The 25,403-nt window shown below is 40.7% G+C and overlaps 1 protein-coding gene across 9 annotated transcripts in view; it reads left to right on the top strand.

Moving 5' to 3' along the window:
• The first annotated feature begins 181 nt into the window (after positions 1 to 181).
• Positions 182 to 25,403, top strand: part of RECQL (RecQ like helicase) — a 29,110-nt gene continuing 3,888 nt past the window's right edge. The window contains exons 1-16 of one of the 9 annotated variants that reach the window (XR_015706397.1): positions 182 to 211; positions 2,480 to 2,552; positions 3,955 to 4,152; positions 6,075 to 6,254; positions 7,159 to 7,265; positions 8,227 to 8,425; positions 9,552 to 9,718; positions 10,324 to 10,405; positions 11,498 to 11,646; positions 11,732 to 11,849; positions 13,476 to 13,614; positions 14,439 to 14,530; positions 16,635 to 16,854; positions 17,758 to 17,887; positions 18,095 to 18,342; positions 22,068 to 25,305. Coding sequence is in view for 2 of the 9 variants with exons in the window: in XM_087765008.1 (XP_087621134.1) it covers positions 2,537 to 2,552; positions 3,955 to 4,152; positions 6,075 to 6,254; positions 7,159 to 7,265; positions 8,227 to 8,425; positions 9,552 to 9,718; positions 10,324 to 10,405; positions 11,498 to 11,646; positions 11,732 to 11,849; positions 13,476 to 13,614; positions 14,439 to 14,530; positions 16,635 to 16,854; positions 17,758 to 17,887; positions 18,095 to 18,283 (1,986 nt within the window). In the remaining 7 variants the exon portion in view is untranslated. Of the gene's footprint in view, positions 212 to 344; positions 596 to 791; positions 1,203 to 2,479; positions 2,553 to 3,954; positions 4,153 to 6,074; positions 6,255 to 7,158; positions 7,266 to 8,226; positions 8,426 to 9,551; positions 9,719 to 10,323; positions 10,406 to 11,497; positions 11,647 to 11,731; positions 11,850 to 13,475; positions 13,615 to 14,438; positions 14,531 to 16,634; positions 16,855 to 17,757; positions 17,888 to 18,094; positions 25,397 to 25,403 lie in introns of those variants that run through there. The other 8 variants (XR_015706392.1, XR_015706394.1, XR_015706395.1 and 5 more) reach the window with 8 other exon arrangements.

Genomic DNA, 25,403 nt, shown 5'->3' with positions numbered 1-25,403 from the left:
TTCGCGCGGCTGCACCCCCACCCGCCTCGGTGCCCGCCTCTCCGCTTTCATTAAAGCAGAAGGGAGCCTCGCGGCGCCGCTGCTGATTGGGGAAGAGGGGATGCACGTGGTCACCCTCGCGCTCGCTCTCTCTTGACGATTGGCTGAGGGAAGCCGGCAGCGGAAGAGGCGGCAGCGGGTGGGGGCGGGGCCTGAGAGCCGGCCGGTCCAGGTGGGAGTGGGGAGCAGTCGCGGTGCCGGCGCGCGGGAGCGCGCGCCCCGGCACTAACCGTTGGGGCGGGGGGGGGGGGTAAGGGGGGCGGCGGCGCGCGCCAGGGCTGTAACCGTCGTGCGGGAGAAGGGGGTGATGAGGCGCGGTGGGGGCCGCGGCCTTGGGCTCCTCCGCGGGCTCCTGCGCCTGTGGGGCCCCAGCAGCCTCCCTCCCGCTCCTCCTCCGCGGCGCTGCCTGCCCCCGCTCCGCTTTCCGGCCCGCCGAGCAGGTGGCTTCCCTGCCTGCTCGTGACGGCTCCGTCACGGGCCGCTGGAGGCGTGGGGCCGCCTGGGGGAGGCGGGCGCTCCCTCCGTTTCGTGCCTGCGGCTGGTGTTCGCCTTGCAGGTGACAGGTGCTGAAACGGCCGGTGTAAACACATCCCGCTGCTGTCGGTTTGGTTTTTTTGTTGTTTTTTGTTTTTTTTTTTTTTTCCTAATGAGTGTTTTTAAGGTGGCTTCTCAGGGTTTTATGGCTGGATGAGAGATTTTTACTACTGTTAAGATGATACACCACGCTTGTGCAATTGTTGTTGGTTTTATTCCCTAATTTTAAGGGCTTTTTGTTTGATAATGCTCTGTTAGCATCACTCACCTCTTAGAGTAGGGACTGAAGAGCTTTGATGCAGAGGCTGGATAGAAGGTGGGGTAAGAAAGCCCCCAGTGCTGGGACTCTGATTTAAATGTGTGCAGGGTGGAAAGTGGTGCTGGTTACTAACCTGTTTTAGGCACGGCCAGCCTGCGTGTGCTTAGAGGCCTCTTTTTTCCCCCGCTAGTGGGCTACTTAGAAAAGGCTGTAATGGGATGAATTCACAGGAGTTCAGCTGTTTTTACTGTGGGCTAAAACTGCCTGATGGGCAAGATGCTTCCACTTGCCTTTTGTCCACTGTGGTTTATCAGATATGAGTTTGTCGTTATTCAGTTTCTTAGGAGCTGCATTTTTGAGGAATCAAATGGTAATTGGGGGTCTTTGTTGGCAGTGGTGGTATAGAATCAGTTATAAGGTATGCTGAGCTACTTCTTTTAGAGACAGGAACTAAATAAAAGACTTGTAGAGCTTTAGCAGCATATAGGGAAACTTTCATAAGTAATTTTCATTCTCTTTCCACTCCTTGGATAAGAAAATGGCTTATGTTTCCTGACCGATCAGCCTAGTGATATATGTGAGGATTGTGTTTACAGGAGAAGTAGAAGTAGCATATTGCTTTTACAGCGCGTCTGTGCCATAGCTACTGATTTTTCTGGATGTCCCTAGTTGCTGTGTACTTTGGGGAGACTAATATTTCTAAATACTTTTGTGGACGTGGCAGGTGTTATAAAGACAGAACTGTGTAAATTATGTGGGTGACCTGGACACTGCTGAGTTATACAGTAATCAACTTCTCTATGAAGTGTGGGCCTTTAACTTATTTTTAATTATAACTTCTTTCGGCAAAGCCAGTGTTCTAGTCACACATTCTTTTTTACATATATTTTCCCCGCATTTATTGGAACACAGTAAAATATGTTATGTTAGCACCAGCTTATAGTGAGGGGCCGCTGAATTTGTTCCCGTCCACCTTCCCTCAGATTCGGCTCCCATGTATATAATAAATAGTTCAGATTCAACAAGGGTGAGAGACTATCAAGTTTCTTGAGTTTTGTATTATTAGCATATAATAAAAGAAAGAATGTTGTTCAGAAACTTAGCCAATAAATAGAATTTTAAGTTCATCTCACTGGTGATCTGGTCAAAGCCAGTCCCCCTTCTCTGAACCAAACTACCTTTCTACTTCCTCCTAGAAGATCCTCTAGGTGTTATGGTGGCTACTTTTCTAAGGGACACAATATAAATTGTTCAGACTTTTCTGTAAAATAGTCTTTGAAGAGATGAAAAAAAAAAAAAAAAAAAGGTCGAAGGTAGGTGAATGACTGGTCTGTATTAGACCATGCCTCTCGCAGAAAATTTATGACTTGGTCAAAATTCATTTGGTTTCATTTAGAAGGCTGGCGAGCTATAGCCTTAGGAATTGGTTGTGCATTGGTATCTGTCCATTTTGCAGATGGGAAAAAGTGTGTTGTCATCTACTTGGGCATATTTATATAGGCAGATTAAATGAACCAGTACTTAAACTGTTATATTAACACCTCCTATATTAATGAAGAATCTCTTGCAGTAACTTTGTTCTAAGTTTAGAAGGATTACTCATGAAATAATTTTTCTTTTTTTTAATTTATTTTATTTTATTCTTAGTGGCAGTTGCTTGGTTAAATACGGTCTCCTAAGGATAACATTCTTTAATCTCCAAAGATGGCAGCTGTTGCAGGTAATCCAAAATTAGTATTCAGTATGTTCATTTTGCTATCTTTTAGCTAACAGGCACAATAATGTGAGGTTATTGGTTGTCATTTATATGAATTTAATGTATGCAGAAAAGAGTTTGTGGGGTCTATGTTATTATACTTCAAATTTGAAGAAAAAGTTCTTTTACTGGATAACTTTTTGTTTCTTAGATAAAAACTAAAACAAAAGCAGGTTTGTCAAGGAAATTACTTGGTTTTCAATATTTTGAAAATGTGCTTCATATTTTAAGATACTTTCAACTCTTTCCTGCTGAGTAACAGTGGACATTTAGGAAGACCTACGTCCCCATTTTGTGCCATTTGTAATGAGGATATCTTTTTCCGTATCATACATTTTTGCTTGCATAAGCAGATTATTATATCTGCTACACTAGGACCGAAATCTCTTATTTTGAGGGGCCAGGGGGAGGAAGACATTTCTTCTTACACTTTTCTGACCTGGCTCTGAAGTATTGATACGCGCTTGGCATGCTGTGATATGTATTAATTATTCTTTTAAACCCTGGGGACTGGATTCTAGAACACAATCCATAATTCACACAGATGTGTGTAAGGATGTAAAGAGGCAAATTCCCACCAAAGATACACTTACATTACCCAAGTTTTTGGGGAGTATTTGGTTCAGCTTTTTTAGATCTGAAGAATGGCTTGTGTTTGCAAAAGCTTTTGTCCTCTGTGTTCAAACCTTGACATTCAGCAGATCCTCTGGTTCTACATAGAAGGGAGATCTGGGTGCATGAAATGTAGCTTTTTGCTAATGTCCCTATTTCCATCTTCAGAAGACCTTTATTTGCTGAGAATAATGCTGCTTCTCACATGTAAATGCTTTCTATTAAAAATGTTCTAATGTGCTCACCTTGGAATTGGCTGGAATGCTCATTGTCTTCATTGTAACACAGCAGCTTTAATATCACGGCAGATGCAATATGCTTTTCACTGCTTACCATGCATCTGTAGAAAAGAAAATAATTTCAAGTGTTTCTCTGGAGAGGCACTGCTTTTGAGAAACTGGATTGTGATTTTTTTTTTTTTTTCTCTATTAATCAACACAGGCAAAGATAATGTTGCGTATCTCTCATACACCATACCGGAGATGACAACTTACAGTGTACCTGTGTATATATGACCTGCTAATTTAAGAAATACGTTGTTAAGCTTTGCTAAGTATTTTTACATGGCATATATGATATTAGATGCTATAATCTTATCAGTGGGCCTGTCAGGCTGTCTAGTTCTCTAGATGCTTTTGGTTTGTGTTTAATTTTGATTGTTTTCAATCAACAAATGAAGTACAATATCCTTTAAAACTGGGATTAGCTTCTTACTGTAGTCTCTATTCTGCCTTCACCTTGCTTTTCCCGTCAGTGCTAGAGGAGGTACTGGTTTCCATTGAAAATGAGCTGCAGGCAGTGGAGATGCAGATTCAGGAGCTTGTGGATAAACAGCAGGAACTCATTCAAAAGAAGATGAGGGTAAAGAGTCTGATAAAGGAGTCCTCAGGAGACTTGGAGGCAGGTGGAAGTAAAGACACCGAGACCTCAGCCGAGGCATGGAACAAAAAAGGTTTGCAGTCAAATTCAAATATTCTAACATAGAAGTAAACTAATTCATTAGGGAAGAATGTGTTCATACAGAGTTTTGTTTGAATAGTGATATTGTCCTCTTTCATGTTGTTCAACTGGGTGACCTGCCATCTTAATTACACAGGGTAATGTTTGTACTTGACTCCCTGGACATTCCTAAATACTAATCTGAGTTCTTCTGGGCAGAATTGTCACAAGAGTGGCCTGTTATAACTACTTTTATTCTTTTCTTGTTGCAAAGTCACAACTTGATTTGGTTTGCTATAAGAATCCCGGAGTAAATCTGGATATATTGCAATACTTATGTTCCCTGTTTGTTTAGGTTCTAAAAATAATTACTCTGGATCTTTTCAGCATTTGATAATAACAATCTTGCACTCTCAAAGTTACCTCTTGCCGTCTTTGTGTTTCTTCTTGCTTGAGTGGGTAGGACATTGGTTGTATCTGCCAGGGGTTATTTGCGTCTTACCAAATTATGCAAATTAGATGGATGCTGACTGCCAAAAAGTAACACAGAATACGTCAGTATGGTAGAGTTAGTCCGAGTGGCAAGTGCCCCGTGGTGGTGTGAGGGCTGCTGTTCTTTTGGAAGTGCTGTCTTTCAAGTTAAACATTAACCGAAGTCCTCCATAGCTGGTGGGTCTTGACCATGTTATGCCTAGCCAAATTCAATTCAGATCTTTTTCTTATTTTTTTCCTCTCCTCTTTTACTTCACTTGCAATTTGGAAATGCGTTGTTAGTTTCTGCCTGTATCTATTGTATGTATTCTCTTTTTTGGCTTTTTTAGAAATGAAATTAATTTTGTAGTCTAATTGTATTTGTCTGTGTTTGAGAAAAGTGTTATGCATATGTAAGAATATTAATACTTTATAATTGTAAATTGATGCTATTGAACAAATTGATTTGTTTTGGGTGACTTTGTACCTAATTCTCTCCTCCTAAGCTTTGAAAACTTAGCAGCTTTGCAATCAGATGCTGTGTGTGTGTTGAATAAGAACAGTAGCTAAATTTGGTCCCAGTACAAAGCTCACTGGAGTCAGTGGGAGGCCTTTCTTGGTTTCAGAGAGCCTCAGATCTTGGCTGTGATCTCTGTAAACTGGGAAGCAATGTCACCTCAAGTCCCAAAGTTAATTCTTGCATTGCATGCGGTGTACTCTGGAGTTCCCATAGTTTTTCTTCATTTTAATAACATGAAAATAGTTAATATGCTTCCTGTTGCATCTGAAATTTAAGTTTTTACAGTATTACCTCTTTAAATGATGCAGTCTTTGGCTCTTTATTGAAGAAAAGAAAAAACTATTATAAGCATGTTGGAGTGATTATTTTTGGGAAGATTAAACCTCCCCTCCCCCCGTTTTGGTTTGTTTGTTTGTTTGTTTTTTAATAAATGAATTATCTCTGGAATATATGGGAAAAACGGTAGCCCTGCCTTCGTTATACTATTTGTAATCATTGCATTTGTATGAGGGAAGCATTTGGGCAACTTAGTAGTGAGACTGTTGTAGGGCTCAGTGTCTGGTTTTATTTATTTTCAGGGTGGGCTTCTCATTTCCATTTAATTTTGGACTAATCAGTTAATTTGATCATTAGCACTTTGAAGTTCTTTATCTGCTTGTGAGTTTTTAGCAGCAGTTCACGTTTATGTGCAATGAGAGTCTTTAGTCTGGAGGTGGATTGTGTTTGCATTTCATAGGGTTTTCAAAGGTCCACCTTAGAAATTAGTTTATACAGACTCAGGTTGTGTGTAGCTTTTTGTGTGCCATTATTGAATCTTTGAACGCTTTACCAGATCTAAAATTGTATTGCTTCCAGATTTAGTTATTGTATATGTAAATTGCCCTTCCTTCTTATATTTTAACAAACTTGGTTATGACACGTGTTTGATTTTTTTCCCTTAACAGATTTTCCATGGTATGAGAAGATAAAAACTGCACTGCAGAGCAAGTTTAAACTCCAGAAGTTTAGGTCCTTGCAACTCGAAACAGTAAATGCTGCAATGGCGGGAAAGGATATATTTCTTGTCATGCCTACAGGTGGTGGAAAGAGCCTTTGCTATCAGTTACCAGCTGTCTGTTCTGATGGTATGTAAGCGAAGAAAAGGTCATATATGAACAACTGGATTTATTTTCTCCCTTTTATAGTTATTTGGAGAATGAACATTATACTGGTGTCTAATATCATGGTATGGGGAAAAAAGAGCAAAGACATGAGAGGAAGATGTACTAGAAATATTTGCTTTGCTCTCTTACTTTATTTTCTCTGAAGGAGCAATAGCAGCTTTAAAATAGGTGTGCCCTTTAGGTGTGATTTAGATTTAAATAATTTATCTAGTTCCTCTCAATATGTTATGTTATTAAACACTGAAAGAACTTTTTAAAAGTTTGTCACTATTTTTTTTCCTTTCTTTTTTAATTCAATATACAGACTATAAATTTATTAAAGTATGGATATCTGTTATTTGTTCCATTCTAAAGTTTTAGCTTCAGATTATTTGGGAGAGACTTTGCATGTTGTTTTTTAAAAACAAGTATCCAGTTTTAGTTTTTAAGCTTTTTTTTTTTTTTTTTTTTTTTTTTTTTACAAATAAGCTATCCAATTGCATGGAAGTTTTATTTCCAAAGACCAAATTTACCAATACCTAGCATTGCTTAGTTATGTGGTAAATTAGCACCTCACGACACAGATGTGAATCCAGCTTTCTTTGTTTTGTATATTAGTTCTTATGCTCTGTTGCAGCTCAGTTGTTTGTGGTCTAGATTCTAAGAGAAGGTGCATGTCACAGGCAGTTGTTGGTCAGAAGTATCCCTATGTGACCTAGCACTCATTTATCAGCTACCTAGGAGGGGAATCTGATACTATGTATGAAGCTTAAGCTCCCCTTTGGCAGTTCCTTCAGAACAGGGCTGGTGCATTACTAAAAAGTATTAGAAAGAGATATTTGTGACATCTGAACTGTTCGGTTTGCGCAATGTTTGATGGTTACAGGTTTCACACTTGTGATATGTCCTTTGATATCACTTATGGAAGATCAGCTCATGGTTTTGGAACAGCTTGGTATTTCTGCAACTTTATTAAATGCCTCAAGCAGCAAGGTATGTTTAACTGCCAAGTCTTCATGGGTTTTGTTCTGTATGTGCCAGCATCTTGCCTCTCTGTATGTTATTTATGAATACTGAATGAATGGCACAGTTTTATCAGCTAATGCCATTCTGTCAACAGTATATTGCCAGCTATGTGCTGTGACATGGATAATGTGAATAAGTATCTTGCTTTCTTATTTTAATGACAAGAACACATGTAAACCAACACCTTTCATGGAATAAAGAGATTTAATGGGGCTATTTACAGGATGTGAAGTACATTTGGCTGGTGTGTGTTGTAGATTTTTACTCAGTTAAAATAAGATTGCAGTAGTCGATTTTTGTCCACTAGTAACATGTTGAGCCGTGCAGGCTTTTACATATAATTATTTATCTTACTTTAGGATGGTAAGCTGTTTGATCCAGAGGCCAAGAAGCTACTTGTTTCCCAGGCTGTTATTAGTCAGTTGCTTTTTACGGTGAAATATATTTTCCTGACTACCAGGAAGCCGTGGTCATTAACTTGCACATGACACTGGATTTGATAGGTTAGTGGCTTGATGCAGTGTATCAAACTTGGAGCCTGCTTTGAGGTAGAGCACTTTGAAAGCTCGGTAATAAAGACTATTCAAGTGTGTAAGAAATTATTTTACACTTGTAATACCACAGGCATGTTTGGTACATTATAGTTTATTGGGAAAATACTGATACCACATGATGAAGCAAAGACAAATATTCAATAGTTTGGTTTTTCAAAGTTCTGTGACAGATTTTCAAAGTATTAAAATTAACATTTTATACATAATGATCTTCTGCAAAGACACATAGTAGTGGTAAATACTGTGTAACAGTTTATCAGTCTCTGTTAGTTACCCCTTATGTATTGTTAATAACCTCTTAAGAATCTTAGCACTAAGCAGCTTCAGTGTGTTCTAGTTTGTTAGCCCCTGATTTCTCTTTTTGTTTTGAACAGGAACACGTGAAGTGGGTTCATACCGAAATGCTAAACAGAAATTCGCAACTGAAGCTCATTTATGTGACCCCGGAGAAGATTGCAAAAAGCAAAATGTTCATGTCGAAGCTAGAGAAAGCTTATCAAGCAGGGTGTCTTGCTCGCATTGCTGTGGATGAGGTCCATTGCTGTAGTCAATGGGGCCATGACTTCAGGCCTGGTATGCTCATTAGAAATCAGGCATCAATAAATAATGAGTTAGGCCTGAAATAAAGCCAGGTGCTTTCTTCATGTGTTAAGTAAATACTTAGTGTATGGCAAGTACCTGTGTTAGCTCAAGGACTCTAAATTTAATTCAGAAATGACTGTATCCTTGTCCAGGAGCTAAGTTTATGCAAATGGGGGTGATTTCAATGTAGATTTTGCTGTCAGTATTCTGAAAAACTCCTAATTAAATTTACTTTAATTGGAGCTTAATAAAATGAAAGTTTTTGGCTGCCATCTTTAATATGGACATCTTTAATCTACTGCTACATGAAAAAGTGTCATTCTGTACACTGCTCCCTAACACTCTGGGTGACAGAGGTAGAGCGTTTTGTAAATTCATGAGATATATTTTAATCGCTTCTAAAGCTCGTTGAAACAAATGCCCTTGTCTTGCAGGGAAGAAAGTGTGCTTCAGTCTGTTTCCTATCTTGTCAGTTGTAGAAGACTCTTACTTACTCTTTAGTGTTTCTTTGCCTGTGAAAGAAAACCGGATTTGAAGCAATAGTAACTGTAAAGTCAACCTTTGCAGTTTTGTTAAAAAGTGGTGTCTGAGCAAAGAGCCATGCCAGTTAAACAGGCAACGTGGAATGAGGATATGTACCTCTGGCTGCATTTCTGTTCTAAGGCAGCAAGTGATTGTCAGCACTGAGCCTTGAAAATCTTTCCTTAGTACAGTCTGGTCTATGTATCCAAATACCACATTGCTTGTTTAGTAGTGAAGCTGTGTTTACTGAAAAGCTGTTTGTAAAAACAGACCTGCAAAATAACCTGAAAGTTGGTTAATGCGATGCCGCTTATATTTTTTTAACTTTTTAAAAACTTCTATTTCAATATATTTTGCCTTCTGAATTGTGGCTGCTTCTGTAAAATTCAATTAGAAGAGCAAGCATCTGTTTTGATAAGTGCAACGTGCTTATTACTTTATTTGGATGTATAAATTAATTCTGTGGGAAACTGATCAGTAATAACATTTCTTGCAGTATTACCCCATTGAATGCTATCTGCATGAGTATCTTTTTTAACTTTGGATCTACGGTATGAGAAATCTTTTTCTTTCTCCTTTTTGTTTTCTTGCTTAGACTACAAGTCTCTTGGTATCTTGAAAAGACAGTTTCCCAATGCTCCCTTGATTGGATTGACAGCAACTGCTACAAATCATGTTTTAAAGGACGCTCAGAAAATTTTGCATGTTCAGAAGTGCATTACCTTTACCGCTTCTTTCAACCGGCCCAATCTTTACTATGAGGTATGTCTTATTACCTGTTTGTTTGACTGCATCGCAGTCACGTTATCTTCTGTAAGTTACAGTTGATGAATTTTAGAATTGATTTTCAATTATATGTTTTAATAATAAATAGCTTTGTAACTGAATGGTGGTGTTCTTTCATGACTTCATTTTGTTGAACTTGCTGTCATCTGCAGGGGAACTTGGGCTGCTCTGTCTTTGTGAGCAAGGCTTAGCAGATAGGACTGTGTACAGGGGAGAGGGAGGTAGCAGGCTCAGACTGCTACAGCCTGTTGGAAAATATGTCATATGATTACGAAATGTTGTGAATTCTTGTGTTGTACTGTATTTTCAGTTTGGCCACAGGTTCTTTTATTGTTCTTCATGGGAAAACTTGCGATTTTGGTTGTGTGTTTGCTTGTTGTTTGTTTTTTTTTTCTTTTTTTTTTTTCTCCTATGGACTTTTGAGATGTAATCTGACTGTACACAGAGAGAATATAATAATTTTGGTTAAATGGTAGAATAGTTGTGTTTATTGTCCTGGAAGAAGTAGAATAATAGGATTGTTTGACAGACTGTGTGCCCACTTGAAGAACTCTCTGGCATGTGTATATTATATTTTTGAGGTTCGGCATAAGCCTTCAAATAATGAAGATTTCATTGAGGACATTGTTAAGATCATTAATGGAAGATACAAAGGACTCTCAGGTAAAAAGTGTTAAAAAAAAAAAAAAGCATGTTATTTTTTTTATAATCTTAAGCATTACAGGAATGTTTTCAAGTGATCCTGAAACATGTAGAGAAATTCGACCTTCACCATACATTAAACATCCAGCATTAAAAGAAATGAAATTTAATAAGATCCGTACCTTGAATAATTACTCTTTTTACTTTTTAGTGTTTAAATATCTTTACAGTTTACTTTTATCTTCTGAAGTATTGAAATATAATGTTGATGTATATAAAACAATGTTATAACAATTCTATAACAATAGTGTTATAACAAGAATAACGGCCATTTTTAAGATTGTAAAAACAAGGCTCATAAAAGGTTATCTATATGTTCTTAAATCATGTGTATGTCATTTAGTATCTATGTGTCAGGATACTTACTATCTTTAACACTTCTTTTTCATATTTGGTTATAAGATTAATGTATTATTCAATGCCCAGAATGGGTGTGTGGCGGGGTGAATTGCGTTTTTGTGATGAAAGTAGAACTGTAAAAGTTGAACTTTGTGTGGTCCATAAATTATGTAGTGCAAATAAAGAGGAGAGGCATATTACAAAGGCAACAGAACCCAATTTTCTGGAGCAGCAGTCTGTCCCTGTCTCTGCTTTGGAACTCTGTGGCTGTGATGAGCAGCTCCTCGAGTACAAACTGTGCTAAGATGATCAGAAATTACACGGCTTTGTGTGTAATCCTTGATTTAGCCCAGACTGACTAATGACAAAAAGCAGATTTATCTGAAACCTCAGATGAGATGTTATAGATGTCATAAGGAACAGCACTCCTTTACATAAGCATTAATAACCATTGCCCTCCTTGAACATTAATAGAATACTTCCATGATTATGTGGATTGGCACCCATATTTTCTCTCTAGCCTACAAGTCAAAGGTGATAATTGAAGTTCCATTCATGGCTACCAGTACTGCAGACTGAATAGGCACAAAGATAATTTACTACATTTTATTTATTTATTTTTAGGTTAATAAAACTTTCAAAATTGTTTTTAAGAATTGGGGATTGTTTTTTTTTTTAAGACATTACAATAAGTCATCTTTCACTTTTGTGCAGGAATCGTTTACTGTTTTTCTCAGAAGGATTCTGAGCAAGTTACTGTGAGTCTGCAGAAACTGGGAATCAAGGCAGGGACTTACCATGCAAACATGGATGCTAAATATAAGACCAAAGTTCATAAAGGATGGGCAGCAAATCAAATCCAGGTTAAGTAGATACTTTTCATAGACTTATGGCTCATTTAAACAAATTGTGGTTTGGTACCTTCATAGTTTCTTAATCTTATTTCAGGTTGTAGTGGCGACTGTTGCTTTTGGCATGGGAATTGATAAACCTGATGTGAGGTTTGTAATTCATCATTCTATGAGCAAATCCATGGAGAACTACTACCAGGAGAGTGGACGTGCAGGTATTGTAGGAAATGGCTTTTGCAAAGTAGCCATTTACATCCCTTAAAGCAATAAAATTGTACTTTGATTTCAGCCATTTGTGCAAAGTGTCTTGTCTTTGAGACAGTTCCAAAGTGTTTAATGCCACTCTGCCTCTGTAAAGAGGCTTTAAAGCAAATATAAACTACATTCATGATCTCAGGCCTCTCTACTGCAGTGTAGCAAAGAATAACTAAGTACCTAGCCCTTTACTTAGGATTTTTTTTTTAATTACTTGTTTTTTGTGATATCTGTGGCTTACCAGAATAATGTCATAACGTGACATTGATCAAACATATGTTACAGAAAGGAGATTTTTTTTTTTTCTTTGCATAGCAACTGAGATGCATGATTTACTCAGATTGTCTCTAGGTGATGTCTTCTCTCTGTATGAATTTCAGTGGACACAGAAATACAAGTAAGATGGGGAGTCTGGAGCAGGGAATTTCAAGGATTGATCCATGTATAGCAGCACTAAATAGATGTTACAGCTAAAAAAAAGGTTTTTGTGGTGGTTTGTTTTGGTTTGGTTTTTTTTGACCTTGTGTATTATTACTTTTTCAAAGATGTATTCAAATCTGTGTGGAGGAAAGCTTTTTAAGGACCCTGGGGGGCAATTGGCTGAGATTTTAACTATGCCTGTATGATAGAAATTGGCCTTAATGCTGGCCAAAGAAATACAACAGTCATCAAAGTTTGTGGGAGTTTGCATCTGCTTACGCGAGAGAGGCAAGGGCCGTATAGGTGCTGAAATAGTTGTTTCACAATGTTTATCAACTTGAGGTGATTAGAGCAAGCTTTTGTGTGTTTCTTTTTCATAACTTGATTCAAATGAGATTCGGGGGGGGGATTAATTAAGCGCTGCTACTCATTTGCCTGAATGTACTACTTAACTTATGAAACCTTCCTTTTTCCCCTTGGCTGCCCATCCAAATGAAGTAGTTCCTTTCTGTTGTTATATGTTAAAATTTTTAAAAGTTTAGGTGTTTTGACCTTTTCTGCTCTCCAAATCTTGTTAACATCAGGAGGGCACCCATCAGCACGTCACTGGGAGGGGTGGGCAACGGGAAGGAAGAGATGATCCAAGTTCAGCTATAGAAGACACAGTTGGTTTTAAATGAAATATTGTGTTAAATCATACCTAATTCTCTCTTTGCTTATTACCATTAATACCTAATAAGGTATTTGAAGCTCGCGATGTCTTTTAATCGAATAAGAATTAAGCTTCAAGATGTATTTGGCTAGGATTTTCCAAGCGGTGTTAGGATGAAAAAATGGTGATTTCACTGACTTTCTGTATGGCATTAATATTTTATTTCAGTTGTTAAAGAGTAAAAATCTTCATTCTGTAGTATTTTCAGTTTGCTTGATTCTGTAGTTGAGAAGACTGTTCTAAATCCATCTTGTTTCTGGTTTGTATCATGCTATGTTCTATTGGCTAATATGCTATGCTTGATATTCTGTTACAGTCATGCACTCTCTATATACAGGCTGCAGAAGCCCATGCGGATAAGAGTGGAATTTGTACCAGAAAATACTATACTTAAAGTAAATCTTTTCTAAAGTCTAATTTGTTTTGTTTTGGTTTGGTTTTTAATGCATTGCAGGTAGAGATGACCAAAAAGCTGACTGCATTTTGTATTATGGTTTTGGAGATATATTCAGAATCAGCTCAATGGTAGTGATGGAAAATGTAGGGCAAGAGAAGCTGTATGACATGGTGTCTTACTGCCAGAATATGAACAAGTAAGTTACTGTGGTGGCTTGGTTGCTTAGTTTTTAAATAATTAGGCTAACTTGCTTAGTTTTTTTTAGAGGGTATTTTAAAAAAAAGCACTGAACAAAAAAAACCACAAAACGAACAACAAAAAAGACCCCACCACACTATAGAAGCACTACCATTGTAACAGAGTCTCGAGATTGGAGTTTGTGGTTTGGCTGCTCAGTGTGCGTACTCTCACACATAACTGAATGTTGGTGTGTTGCTTGCAAGCTTCAGGATAGTTCTGGAAGCAGTTATGTTGAGATAAAATATCTGTCAACAAGCAGTGTTGGGATTTCAAATCCCATTCAGAGCAAATACTGGAATGCTTTGTTTTTTACTCGAAGGCACCAGTGTTTCGTGGCCATACAGGAATCTGCATGTGTTTTTGATTCATGTGCTGCACTGAGCTGTGTTGAATACTTCATGGAAAGCACTTGTATCTATGTTGTGGACAACTCGTGCATTTGGCATAGCTTTTGTTGGCCTCAGTCTGAGAATTAGTTCCTGTTCTTATGATTTTTCATTCTACTGGAATTGCAGATTATACTTACTTTTCTGCTTTAACCAAACTGTTCCTACAGCAGTGTTTAGTATCACTGAAAGCTTCTAGTTACTCCTATTAGTGTAACTGACAGGGAACACTGTGTTGCAGTGTTTGTTTTCTGATTTTTCTTGAGAGAATGCTTCCTGCTGGTTTTGAGATATGAGCTGACCCAGGGGACCTTCTTTTTGCCACTTTCATGATTTATGACACAGGTGTATACGTTTATGTTCTCTAGTCCCTCTTTGCTCTCCGTTCTTTCAGGTGTCGCCGGGTCCTCATAGCCCATCATTTTGATGAAGTATGGGATTCTGCAAACTGCAACAGAATGTGTGATAACTGCTGTAGAGAGAACTGTAAGTAAATTGTTTTTATAATCAAGGACAGGGAACGTGGAGAAGGTTGGCTTAAAGAAATACGTAGTTTAGAGAAACTACAAGCAACTTCTGTAAAGTGTGCTCATAATACTGCCTGTTTCCAAGGTTCAACTTTTGTTATGAACATCAGTTTTTGGTGGCTTAGTGTTGCCAAATTCAGGGTGTTTAGCAGGATACATCCTGGTTTGGCTTTTTGCCTGAGGCCAAACTCTACAGTATCTTTCAGGCTCAGCCTTTCACCTGTTCCCAAAAAAAGTGAAGCTGGGGCAAGGGGGGGATTGGCTTACCTATTTTAAAAAGATTCTGGTATGTGTTGGGTTTTGTTTCAGGATTTTTTTTTGGGGTGTGAAAGCTTTATTTTGAGAAGGGCCCTCTTGTTCTCTGCAAGCCAAGCTGTTCACACTTAGGCTCTGAGAAGGCACAGTTTGCACATGTCCTTTTACAACTTGCCTGGTAAAATCTCTGAGGATTTCAGTGCTGCATGCTCATGAGACCTACCTGTGTCAGGACTGTGCATGACACTTGTGCAGAACAACTGAGCACACTAATTCAGGATTTTGCGTTGTGTTAGCCCTAATAGCATGATGTCTGTCTAGTGTGTGCTCTTCCTTTGGAAGAAAGTTGGGATCATAAGAGGGAAGGCATATGGGCCAGACCTAGAGGGAATTTGGGAGACAAGCAGAAACAAGACCTGCTGCATGGTAAAGGAGGGTGGTTTCAGCAGAACGCCGTTCTGGGACATAAGTTCTTTTGCTGCTTTGCCTACGAACATCCTGGGCAGTGTTGGGTAGCTACACTTTCATGGGTGATCATTGGCTGCTTTAACTGTCATTTTTGGTATCCGTGCAGAAAGCCGTAAGTCTCTGAAGATGCACAAAGTATCTGTGGCTGCACTTGCTGCGTGAGAGCTCTGGTTTAGACATAGGAAATCCCATACGAAGCTAGAAAGCTCTGAAAAGAGTGCTGAGAAAAGTTTGGTCTTGGACATGCAAGGCCACTTAAATTTCTTTGAGTAACAGGTGAATTCTTGTAAAGTGTGGAAATAGCATCATCTCCCTCATATCTGTTGTGAAGCATTTGGATAATGTAGTGATCAGCACTTGAAAAATTTAGGAACAGCTCTGTATTCAAAGCTGTTCTTATACTAGACTTTATTTCCCTGTACATTTTCTGGGGGGTGAAGTAGGCAAAACAAACCACTTTTTTTTCTTTATACAATTAGTTATAGCCATATAATGGAACTGTTTTGCAAAATCATGCAAGTAACGATTTCTTGTTATCTTCTAGTTGGAAATGGGGCTTAGTTCAAATTTATACTGGGATCAGAGGTTGAGAAGAGTATGGAGCTTGCTTGTACCCAAGACTTACAGGAGCCATGTGATGAAGTATAGTTGAAATATATCTTGTTTACTGCTGGTTTACCCCCAGGGCCTTTTGATATATAAGCAAGGTCTGAGGAAACGTAGCAGTAGTACTAGTTTTTCAGTACTTAATTCTTAGTGTTGGAGGAGGCAGTTGGGGTAGTTCTATGTGATGATCTGAGCATGATCATTATGCACTACATGGATGTGTTAGTGCTCGGAATAATTAGTCATGATGAAGCTAATTTGTATAATGAAATTAATACTTTTTTCCTGTCCCATTTTGTCCGTGTCTTGAGAGAAGAAAAGTCTCGCTTATATTCTTCAATTCCTCTTTGCTTTCTATTCTTTCCATAATGACTATTATGGGTGAGGAAAAGGAATCCAGCTGCGGAGTGACATAGTAGCTACCTTACAAATTTTAGGCCTTGTAAATGCTTCTTTGAAATAATTTGTGTGGTTTGTAATGTTAAATATATGTAAAAATGTTTGCACGATTGGAGTTCTAATAATGAAGTAGAAAGATAAACGTAAGTTTGAGTACAAATACATCCTAATTTGACTGAGGGAAAGTTATGGCTTTATTTGTTATACGTTTATATATTTATAGATGTACATATAAAAGTGCATATATATATGTATACACCTAGTGTATATATGGATACTATCTAAATAACTATAAATAACTTGCTATTTAAATATTACTTCACTTTTATTTGTAGCATGTGAGAAAATGGATATAACAGGATACTGCAGGGATCTAATCAAGATACTTGAGCAAGCTGAAAACATGAGTGAGAAACTCACCCCACTGAAATTAATCGATGCGTGGTCTGGGAAAGGTGTGTCAAAATTCAGGGTGGCTGAAGTTACTCCGCCAAAGCATCCTCGAGAGGAACTGGAGAGAATTATTGCCCATTTACTGCTGCAGCAGTATCTGAAGTACGTAATATGACTACTACTTTTTTTTAACATTTAGTAGTCATTTTTCTTTACTCTCCTGTTAATTCTGTATAATATTAATGGATACGTTCTGTAGTCTCATTTTTAGCCTCTACTTCATAGGCATTTAATGTATTTCAAAAAACCTCAAAAGATTACTATATTTCTACTTCAAAATGTTAAACCTAAAGTTGGAGGAACATTTGAAATGCTGCATCTCTTGCAATTTTAAAAAGCTGAGGTCTTCTGTATTCAGGTTTAACCTTTAAATCTGCAGCAGGCTTCATTTTGGAGAAGTCCATTGTGTATACGGAGTCTCATTTACATTCCATGGCTAAGCAAAGCAAATGGGGTTGTCCAGATGAAGTCTAAGTCAGGACAGGCTGGCTAATGTGGAAAGTGGTAGTCAGAAATTTTAAGAAAGCATAGTGAAAATAAGAACAGTGCTTCTCGTGTAACCTGGCTGCCTGTGTGGTATGCGGTTTGTCTTTTCATATAGTTTTAGAAGTTCCAAGAATATGTACCAATCAAATATTTAATCCCTTTATTTTTGTCTTAAATTTTTTTGGGCATCTGTTTGTACAACTGACTTTTTACACTCTTAAGAGGGTGAGCAGATGTCTTACTACATCTTTTTATCCTCATTTTCCTCCATGTATTCCAACAGATTGACACCTCTGTGTGTGTGTGTGTGTGTGTGTAAAGGTCCACAAACTGAACTATGTTAAGTGTTGGCCAGACTTGCTCTAAACTAAATGACTGTCCACCTGAATAGATAAAGCCGAATCAAGCTGCTATTTTGAACATCCGTCAGCAGGGTTAATGTGTCCCATTTTTCCCCTGCATGGTCTAGCCTGTCTTTGTCTCCAACCTTCTCTTATAAGACTGGTTTAATTTATGCAGGGAAGACTTCAGCTTCACGGCATTTGCTACAATATCCTACCTGAAGATAGGACCAAAAGCAAGTCTGCTGAAAAATGAGGCACATGTCATCACTATACAAGGGATAACAAACAAGAAAAGTGTTTACAAGGTATTTATATCTGTACTGACTTGCTATATAGGTATCTTTTCCATTATGGTTTATTTTAATAGTTTGGTATCTGCTCAATATATTTTTTCATAGTAATGCAATCAACGGGATTTAAAATAGTTCTCATTATCTTCTCTCTTGTGTGGGAACACTGAAAAAGAAGGAAAACAATGTTAGAATTTTAATAGAATTGTTTATAACTTACAGGACAAACCATCTCAATCTTCGAATTTGAAAGGAAGCAGAGAAAATGCTCAGACTATTTCAAAGACTGTCCAAGATTCAGCAGTGAAGAATTCAAAGGAACATAAACGGCCTAACTGTGGTTCTAACTTAAAAGCAAAGAAGCTTAAGCTTCAGGCAGGTGGAGATGACCAACCAGTAGTTCTTGACTGAGTTTCACAGACTACATTTAGGATCTAATCATGTTTGCTTCTCCGTGGACAATGCAGTGTGTAAGTTCAGTTTGTGTTATAGTAATGGTATTTTTTGTGCATTTTTTTAATTAAAAAAAAAAACCCAACAGGGAAACAAGTATCTTTAAAACTCTCAATTCTAGAAAAAGCCTAGTAGTCAAGGGAAGAATGCTTCATAGCAAAATAACTGGTGCATATCTTATGATGCAGCAATGACTACAAAATGTAAATAATTACTGTGTTGCCTTTTTAACTCTTTTGGAAGTGTAGTGTATAGTAACACTATTGCAAAATCATGCAGGCTGGAAGGGACTTCCAGAGATCATCTAGTCCAACCTCCTGCTCAAAGCGGGTCCAGTTGGAACAGGGTGCTCAGGGCTCTGTCCAGTTAAGTTTTGACCGTCCCCAAGGATGGAGATTCCACAACCCCTCTCAGCACCTGTTCCAGTATTTGACCACCTTCATGATCAAATAAAGAAAAAAGGCTATTTCTTGGAGCTAATTGTTATCTCCTGTGTTGCAACTTGTCTGTTGCCTCTTGTCCTATCCCTGTGTTCTTCTGAGAAGAGTCTGGTCCCATTGCTGCTATGCTCTTCCATTACGTAGTTGAAGACAACAAGATCACAACAATCACTCTGCCTCCCCCTGGCTTTCTTCTTTCTTAATCTGGAAGAAATCCAGTTCTCTTGTTTCTCCTCTCTAAGCCCCTGCTTCTCCTCTCTGAGTACCTAGGCAGCTTGGTAGCCCTCTGCTAGACTCAATCCAGTGCATCAGTGTGTTTCTCTTACTGGGAAGTGCAAAACTTAACCCAGCGCTCTAGCTGTAATCTCGCAAGTGCTGAATACCCAGAGTCATTTCCCCCAGCTGCTGGTTACTTTCTTGTTAATATTGTCTACTATGCAGTTGTCATCCGTGCTGCAGAGGCACACTGCTGATTTGTGTTCAGCTTGTTATCTACTGGGAGCCTGTGTCCTTTCCTGCAAAGCTACTTTCTAACCAGTCCGGCCCCAGCCTGTGCTGTTGCATCGTGTTACTCCATCCCAGGTGCAGGACTTTGCTTTTGCCTTTAACTTAGAGGTCCCTGTCAGCCCACGTGTCCAGGCTGTCTAGGTCCCTCTGAATAGCAGCCCTGCTCTCCAGTGCATCAAGAGTTCTCCCAACCTTGGTATCATCTGCAGACTGGCTGGAGCACGCTCCATCCCCATATCCAGGTTGTTAGTGAAGACCCTAAATTATATTGGCCCCAGTGTTGATCTGTGAGCGTTGCCATCAGTACATGGCTACCAGTTGGATTTTGTACCATAGATCCCAATTCTTTGAACCAGGTGGTCCAGACAACTTTCTACCTACCTTGTCGTACATTTATCCGGTCTGTATCTCACTGTTATTTTTAGCTGTAAGGAAGTTATAGGAGATCATGTCAAAAGCCTTGCTAAAGTCAGGGTATACAACATCCATTGCTACCCCCTTATTCACACAGGCAGTTATCTCAGTCAGTGTGGTTGATCACGTATGCTTTGCTTCTGGTAGATCTAGCTGGCTGTTCCCAGTCACCTCCATGTGTCTGAAAATGTCTTCTGGGAGTATTTGCTCCTTAAGTTCTCTGGGGGCTGAGATGAAGCTGACTGGCATGTAACCCCTTAGACCCTCCTGTTTGCAGATGGGCGAGATACTTGCCTTTTCCCCTGTCGTCAGGAACCTCCCCCAGTCTCCAAGTCCTTTGAGAAGTGATCGTCTCACACTGACTTCAGTTGGCTTCCTCAGCACCCCTCAGGGCAGCCCATCCAGTCCTGTGGATTCGTGTACGGCCAATTGGCGTAAGTGATCTGTAACTCCATCTTCCTCTGCTGCTTTACTCCCACAGACTGTTAGGAGGCTCAGGGACCTGGGAGGTCTGAGGGCAAACCTTACCAGTGAAAATGAGGCAAAAAATGGGTTGAGTACCTCAGTCTTTTCCATGTCCTGCGTCACTAGCTCCTCTACCCCTCTGACCAGTGGGACTATACTTCCCTTAGCCTTCCTTTGCTGCTAAGGTACTTACAGAAGCTCTTCCTACTGCCTTTTGCATCCTTTGCTGGTTCCACCTCCAGCTGAGCACTGACTTTTCTAACTCCCTCCCTGCGTGCTCAGGCAACGTCTCTATTTGTCCTGTGTACCTTCTTCCGTTATCAATAGACTTCTTGTGTTTGAGCTGGCTGAGGAGCTCTCTGTTCACCCGTGCTGGCCTTCTGCCACCCCTCCTTGACGTTCTGCACGTAGGAATAGACTATTTTTATTTTGAGGAGGTTGTGTTTTGGATATCAAGCAGTTCTTCTTGAGCCCCTTTGCCTCCCAGGGCAGTCTCCCTGGGATCCTGACAAGCAAATCCCAGAACAAGCTGAAATCTGCTCTCCTGAGCTCCAGGGTAGTGGTTCTACTGTGTCTTCCTGACTTCTCTGTTAAAATCCTGAATCACTCGGTCACTGAGCAACAGCTGGGATCCGGGCACCTAGTAAGAAACAAACTTGTTGATGTCTCCAAGTCAGGTTGGCAATGAGGGCCTTTGCCCCCCACAGGAGGGATTCTCTGGTAACTCTCGTCTTCCTTTTCTTCGTTGTGTGAACACTTGGCTCAGGTTCAGCTGGCGTTGATGCATCCCTTGGTGGAGTAGTCATCCTCGTCTTTCTCAGGGCACTGTACCTGCTGTGCAACGGCAGAGCTGCAGGTGGAAAAGGAGCCCTTTTGTGTTGCTGGAAGTAAGAGGTTTCCAGCTTTCCCTCCTGTGGGAGTCTCCACCCATGGCTCCCGAGAGGGTAGTCTCAAGGTTTTCCCTCCTTTGCAGGGCAGGACTCGGGTGCTCCTTAGCTCTGCAGAGTCTCTGTGAAGACCCTGTCACCTCCTGTTCCTCCTTCTGGCTGCTACAGCGACTGCTAAGCTCCTCCTGCAGCTCCTTCACCCAGCAACTCGCCACTGCAACCGGAGCACAGCTCCCACCAGCGAGGCTGCTGTCGCCAGCCCCAGGGGGAGACGTCAGACATCCGGGGACCCGGGCTGCTGCAGCACCCTTCCTCTGGGGCCGTGTGTGGGTCAAAGCCTCGGCCGTGCCGGGGCGGTTGTTCCAGCTCACATGGGCATCACCATCACTGCAGTTTTGAGCAGAGAGATGTGGCCTGCTTCTGCAACGCTTACACCTACTACAGCTTATTTGGGTACTGGAGTGTACTTCAGAGAAGACTTTCAACAGGGCATTGATACAACATTGCACTACTGCTGACTTGTAGAGATTTTTGTGAAATACTGTATGTATTTATCCCTTTAAAATGTCTGTTGTTCTTAGAACTGGCTATCTCTAGCTTGTTATTCAAGTAGAAAATCACCACTTCTGTGCTTTTCAGAAGGACCTAAATTTATGTTTAAAAACAAGACAACTTTTCTTGATCTCAGCTCTTCCCTCTGTACACGTTATACTTCATTTGGGAAATACAGGAAAAAAACACCACTCAAGAAATGCTTGTCTCTCTTTTTTCCCCTCCTTCCCCTGTTGAACTGGCTTATATTCCAACTGCAGATCTGTCTTCTAATTGGAAGTGAATCTGGTTGCCCTAAGAAATACTCTTCTGCTCTCTAAGCACTAGAACGTGACTGCATTGGAAGTTGCATACTTTAAGCCCTAAATGTGGGCTACATTAAACAATCTTTGGGAGGTTTCTGAATGCGGGTCTCCTAACTTTGCTATTCCACCTGTCCATTTGCTCATGGTCCTGTTGTTTGTGGAAACGGAGAAGAGAAAGCAACTACAGGAGAATGTCACTGCTTGCCTGCAGCCTGAAGTAGTCTGTCTCCACCATTTTAAAGAGCAGCCTGTCTCTTCTGATGCACCGACGATTCCTTTCACACAACGTCTTGGTTCTGTCAAGGTAAGAGGGAGCCAGTGCTTACTGCTGCAAGTGTACCTTACCTCATCCCACAAAGCTGAATATTAAATAAAATTAAATACCTGTCCGGGTGAACACTGAGTGTGTATTTCCAAAATACACAGGTTCAATGATGAAAGCTTAATCAAAACTATAATAGTTGAGAGAAGAAAGATGATGAAGATCACTCAGGATTACCAAGTAAGAGTAGAACAGAAGACAGTTTTTAAAATGTTTCACAAGTAGTGGGAATCTGATTGATAATTCAGAAATTATGGTAGAATTTTAATTTAGATTGAAACTGATACTTTTTTTTTTCTAGAAAGGTAGAAAAATTATATTCAAAGTTGAACACTGTCAGGACCTGAGACTGAACATGGGAGGACCTTAGTGTAGTAGGTACAAAGGGAGAGACGATAAAAAAGAATGCTTGAGCCATTACCTTGTTGAGTTTGGAAAAACATGAGCTGCTACTGACATCCTAGCGTTTAGTAACCACAAGGCCTTTTGCTGCTACTGAGGACGTGGTGCTTTCAGTTCCACTTGTGTTTGTCAGTGTTGGGAGCAAGAACAGCTGGGCTGAGGGAAACGGCCTGAAGAGCAGCTCTGTCTGCACTCTTAGTTCCTGAGCAGCAACAGCGGCTGGGCTTATCCTTGAGGCAGTGCTTCATCTCAGAAATGCAGATGCCATGGTTACGCTGTTTAGTAAAAAGAATGAAAGGTACAAATAAGAGCGAGTGGACCTTTCCTTGCCCTTCAGGGTTCTGGATTTCTTCTACACGGGCAGGTGATGTGTATTGAGCCCCTAATTCCAGGACTGTAAAAGGCTGTTGGGATAAGTTCAGTATCCAGGAGATTACCCTTACTACCTCCTTTGAGCCTGATCTCAACCTAGAACCATGTGACCTCCCTTTTCTCACATGTACTTCAAGAAGTTGCTAGAACACTAGTGCCATCTTAATATTTACATTTGACTAATTATATAAAAGGAAAAGCTTCATAATAACGGAAGGCTCATTTTCATACAGTAAGCAGACTTGAGGAAGGTGATGGTCTGTCTTTCCCAAACAAGGAGGAAAGCACTGTTCCACACGGAGGCACCACAGAACCACAGAGCAGCCCAGCTGGGAAGGGACCTTGAAAGATCTGGTCCAGCCTCTTGTGGGAAAGGGAGCCTGTGCGAGATCATCAGCACCCTGGCCAGTTGCGCCTTGAGAACCTCCTGCGCTGGGGCCTCTGCCACTGCCCTGCGGAGGCTGCACCAGCGACCGGTGCCTCTCGCTATAAAAACGTTCTTTCTTATGTTGAAATAGACCTGAGGGGGTGCTTGAAGAGTTCAGAACAGCAGATGTTTTTCAGCACAGGCAAGTGTCAGGGTACGTTAAAAGCTTCAGTTCTCTTGCAGTGGAGGGCTTAGTATGAGCTTTTTCCCATTCCTACTTTTCCCAAACGTAAGTGTACGTATGGTTATATAACCAACATCCTCTGAAATCAGTTATTTAAAGTGCATCAACGTTGTTTTATTTGCCGAGTCCCACCTTCTGCATTGTCTAATTAAGTGCCACCGAGTCTTTTCTTTCCACGCCTAACCCAGCCTGGGATGCAGGACGCCACATCCTGCGAGCTGAACTGCGGCCATCCTACACTACGGGTCACGGTCTCTTTCCTCGGGAATCTCTCTGGACTGAAGAAAATCTTCAGCTACAGAATTCTGCCTCCCATTTCAGCAGGGAGAATATTTACCTGTATGTGAAGCAGAAATAGATACCTGCTGTTGACTTCCTTTGATGAACATCAGTCTTTCCAGAAGCAAGTAACTGTGCTGCCAGAGGGGTAAAGACGCCACGGCTACAGCTGACTTCAGGCATCGCTTAGGCACGCACAGGGCTGAACGCTAGATTAGGGGGTTTTTTGTCTTCTAGGATTTTAGCAGCCACTGATCAGTAAGGCAAGTTCAAACATTATAAACGTAACTTCGGGTCGGTTTCATTTTGGATGCCCACATACACACATTCAGATGAATACAAACTTAGAACAAAATTAGAACAAAACCAAAAGCCAGCACGAAACAACCTCTGTCCACGGATGGCACTATGGAATACGGAGAAAACATTAAAGAATAGCTTAAGTTATTGGGCTTTATCACCTAGGCACTAAATTATGCCTAGCAACTAAGAACAGAAGGAACTTGACCGCAGCAAGCCTGTACGCACACATCGCTATTATTAAAGTGCATCTTGCATAACTAAACATCCAGTCAGGGAGCTGGCTATGATTGAAAACAGCTTAAACCGCCATTTGCAACTTAATAGTAGATTAATTTTGTCACTCGTTACTGCAGGTCAAATTGGAGTCCAGTACCTGCAAAAATTCCTTCCTGGAACCAATCTGCACGACAGTGGAAATGAGGAGAGGGCAGAAAGTGACCAAGACACACAGTCCCCATGAACGTTTTCATTAAGTGACTGTAATAGTTGTCTATTAAGAATCCCACTGGGATACAGGACTCGCATCCAAAATGGCATCCAGTACCATCTACCACACAGTCTGGATACAGCAGCCGCCCCACAGGCCCTGGCCAGGGCTGTCCTGCCAGCCTCTCCTGGGAGCGCACCGCACACTGGTCCTGCGGAAGGCCAGATGGGACGCGCCAGCACAGCTCTGCCGCAATACCTGAAAGCTGAAGTGAAAAAGCTGCTCTCAACTGACATCTCGCCTGGGCTTTCATTGTCCAAAGTTTGTGTGTTCCGTACTTAGCTGAGTAGAAAATACATTTATTTCACAAATAAACTCGGCGGGGGAAGATAAAGCATCCACCTTGCCGTATATTTGCAGATCACATTCCAGGCAGCGAGAGCTCCGAGCGCCCTAAAGATGTCGTCTGTTCATCTGAGCCCGCTCGACAGAGGTGGTACCATTCGCTGGAACAGGAGCCTTGAAACCCGTGGCAAGTACTCGCAGGTCTGAGCAGTGGGGTGGTAAGGCACTGCGTGACTGCCTTGTCAACGTTCACCTGAGCCAGCGGTCTGAGGAAGCAGAGGCTCTCCCACCCTAGCCAACACTCACGCCGCCCAAGCCCGCAGGCAGCTTCAGGCAGGCGAGGCAGCACCGTCACATCACGGCATCCTGGCTCACAAGGGCGGCTTGCTGGGGAGAGGAGGAACGCGCGTGGCAGTAAGCCACGGGGAAACTGGGCTCTGGTAACCA

The sequence above is a fragment of the Nipponia nippon genome, unplaced genomic scaffold (assembly GCF_047370975.1).
Source record: "Nipponia nippon isolate SJK-2023a ecotype South Korea unplaced genomic scaffold, ASM4737097v1 scaffold_3, whole genome shotgun sequence".
Taxonomy (NCBI): domain Eukaryota; kingdom Metazoa; phylum Chordata; class Aves; order Pelecaniformes; family Threskiornithidae; genus Nipponia; species Nipponia nippon.
This window is presented reverse-complemented; position numbering and strand designations above follow the sequence as displayed.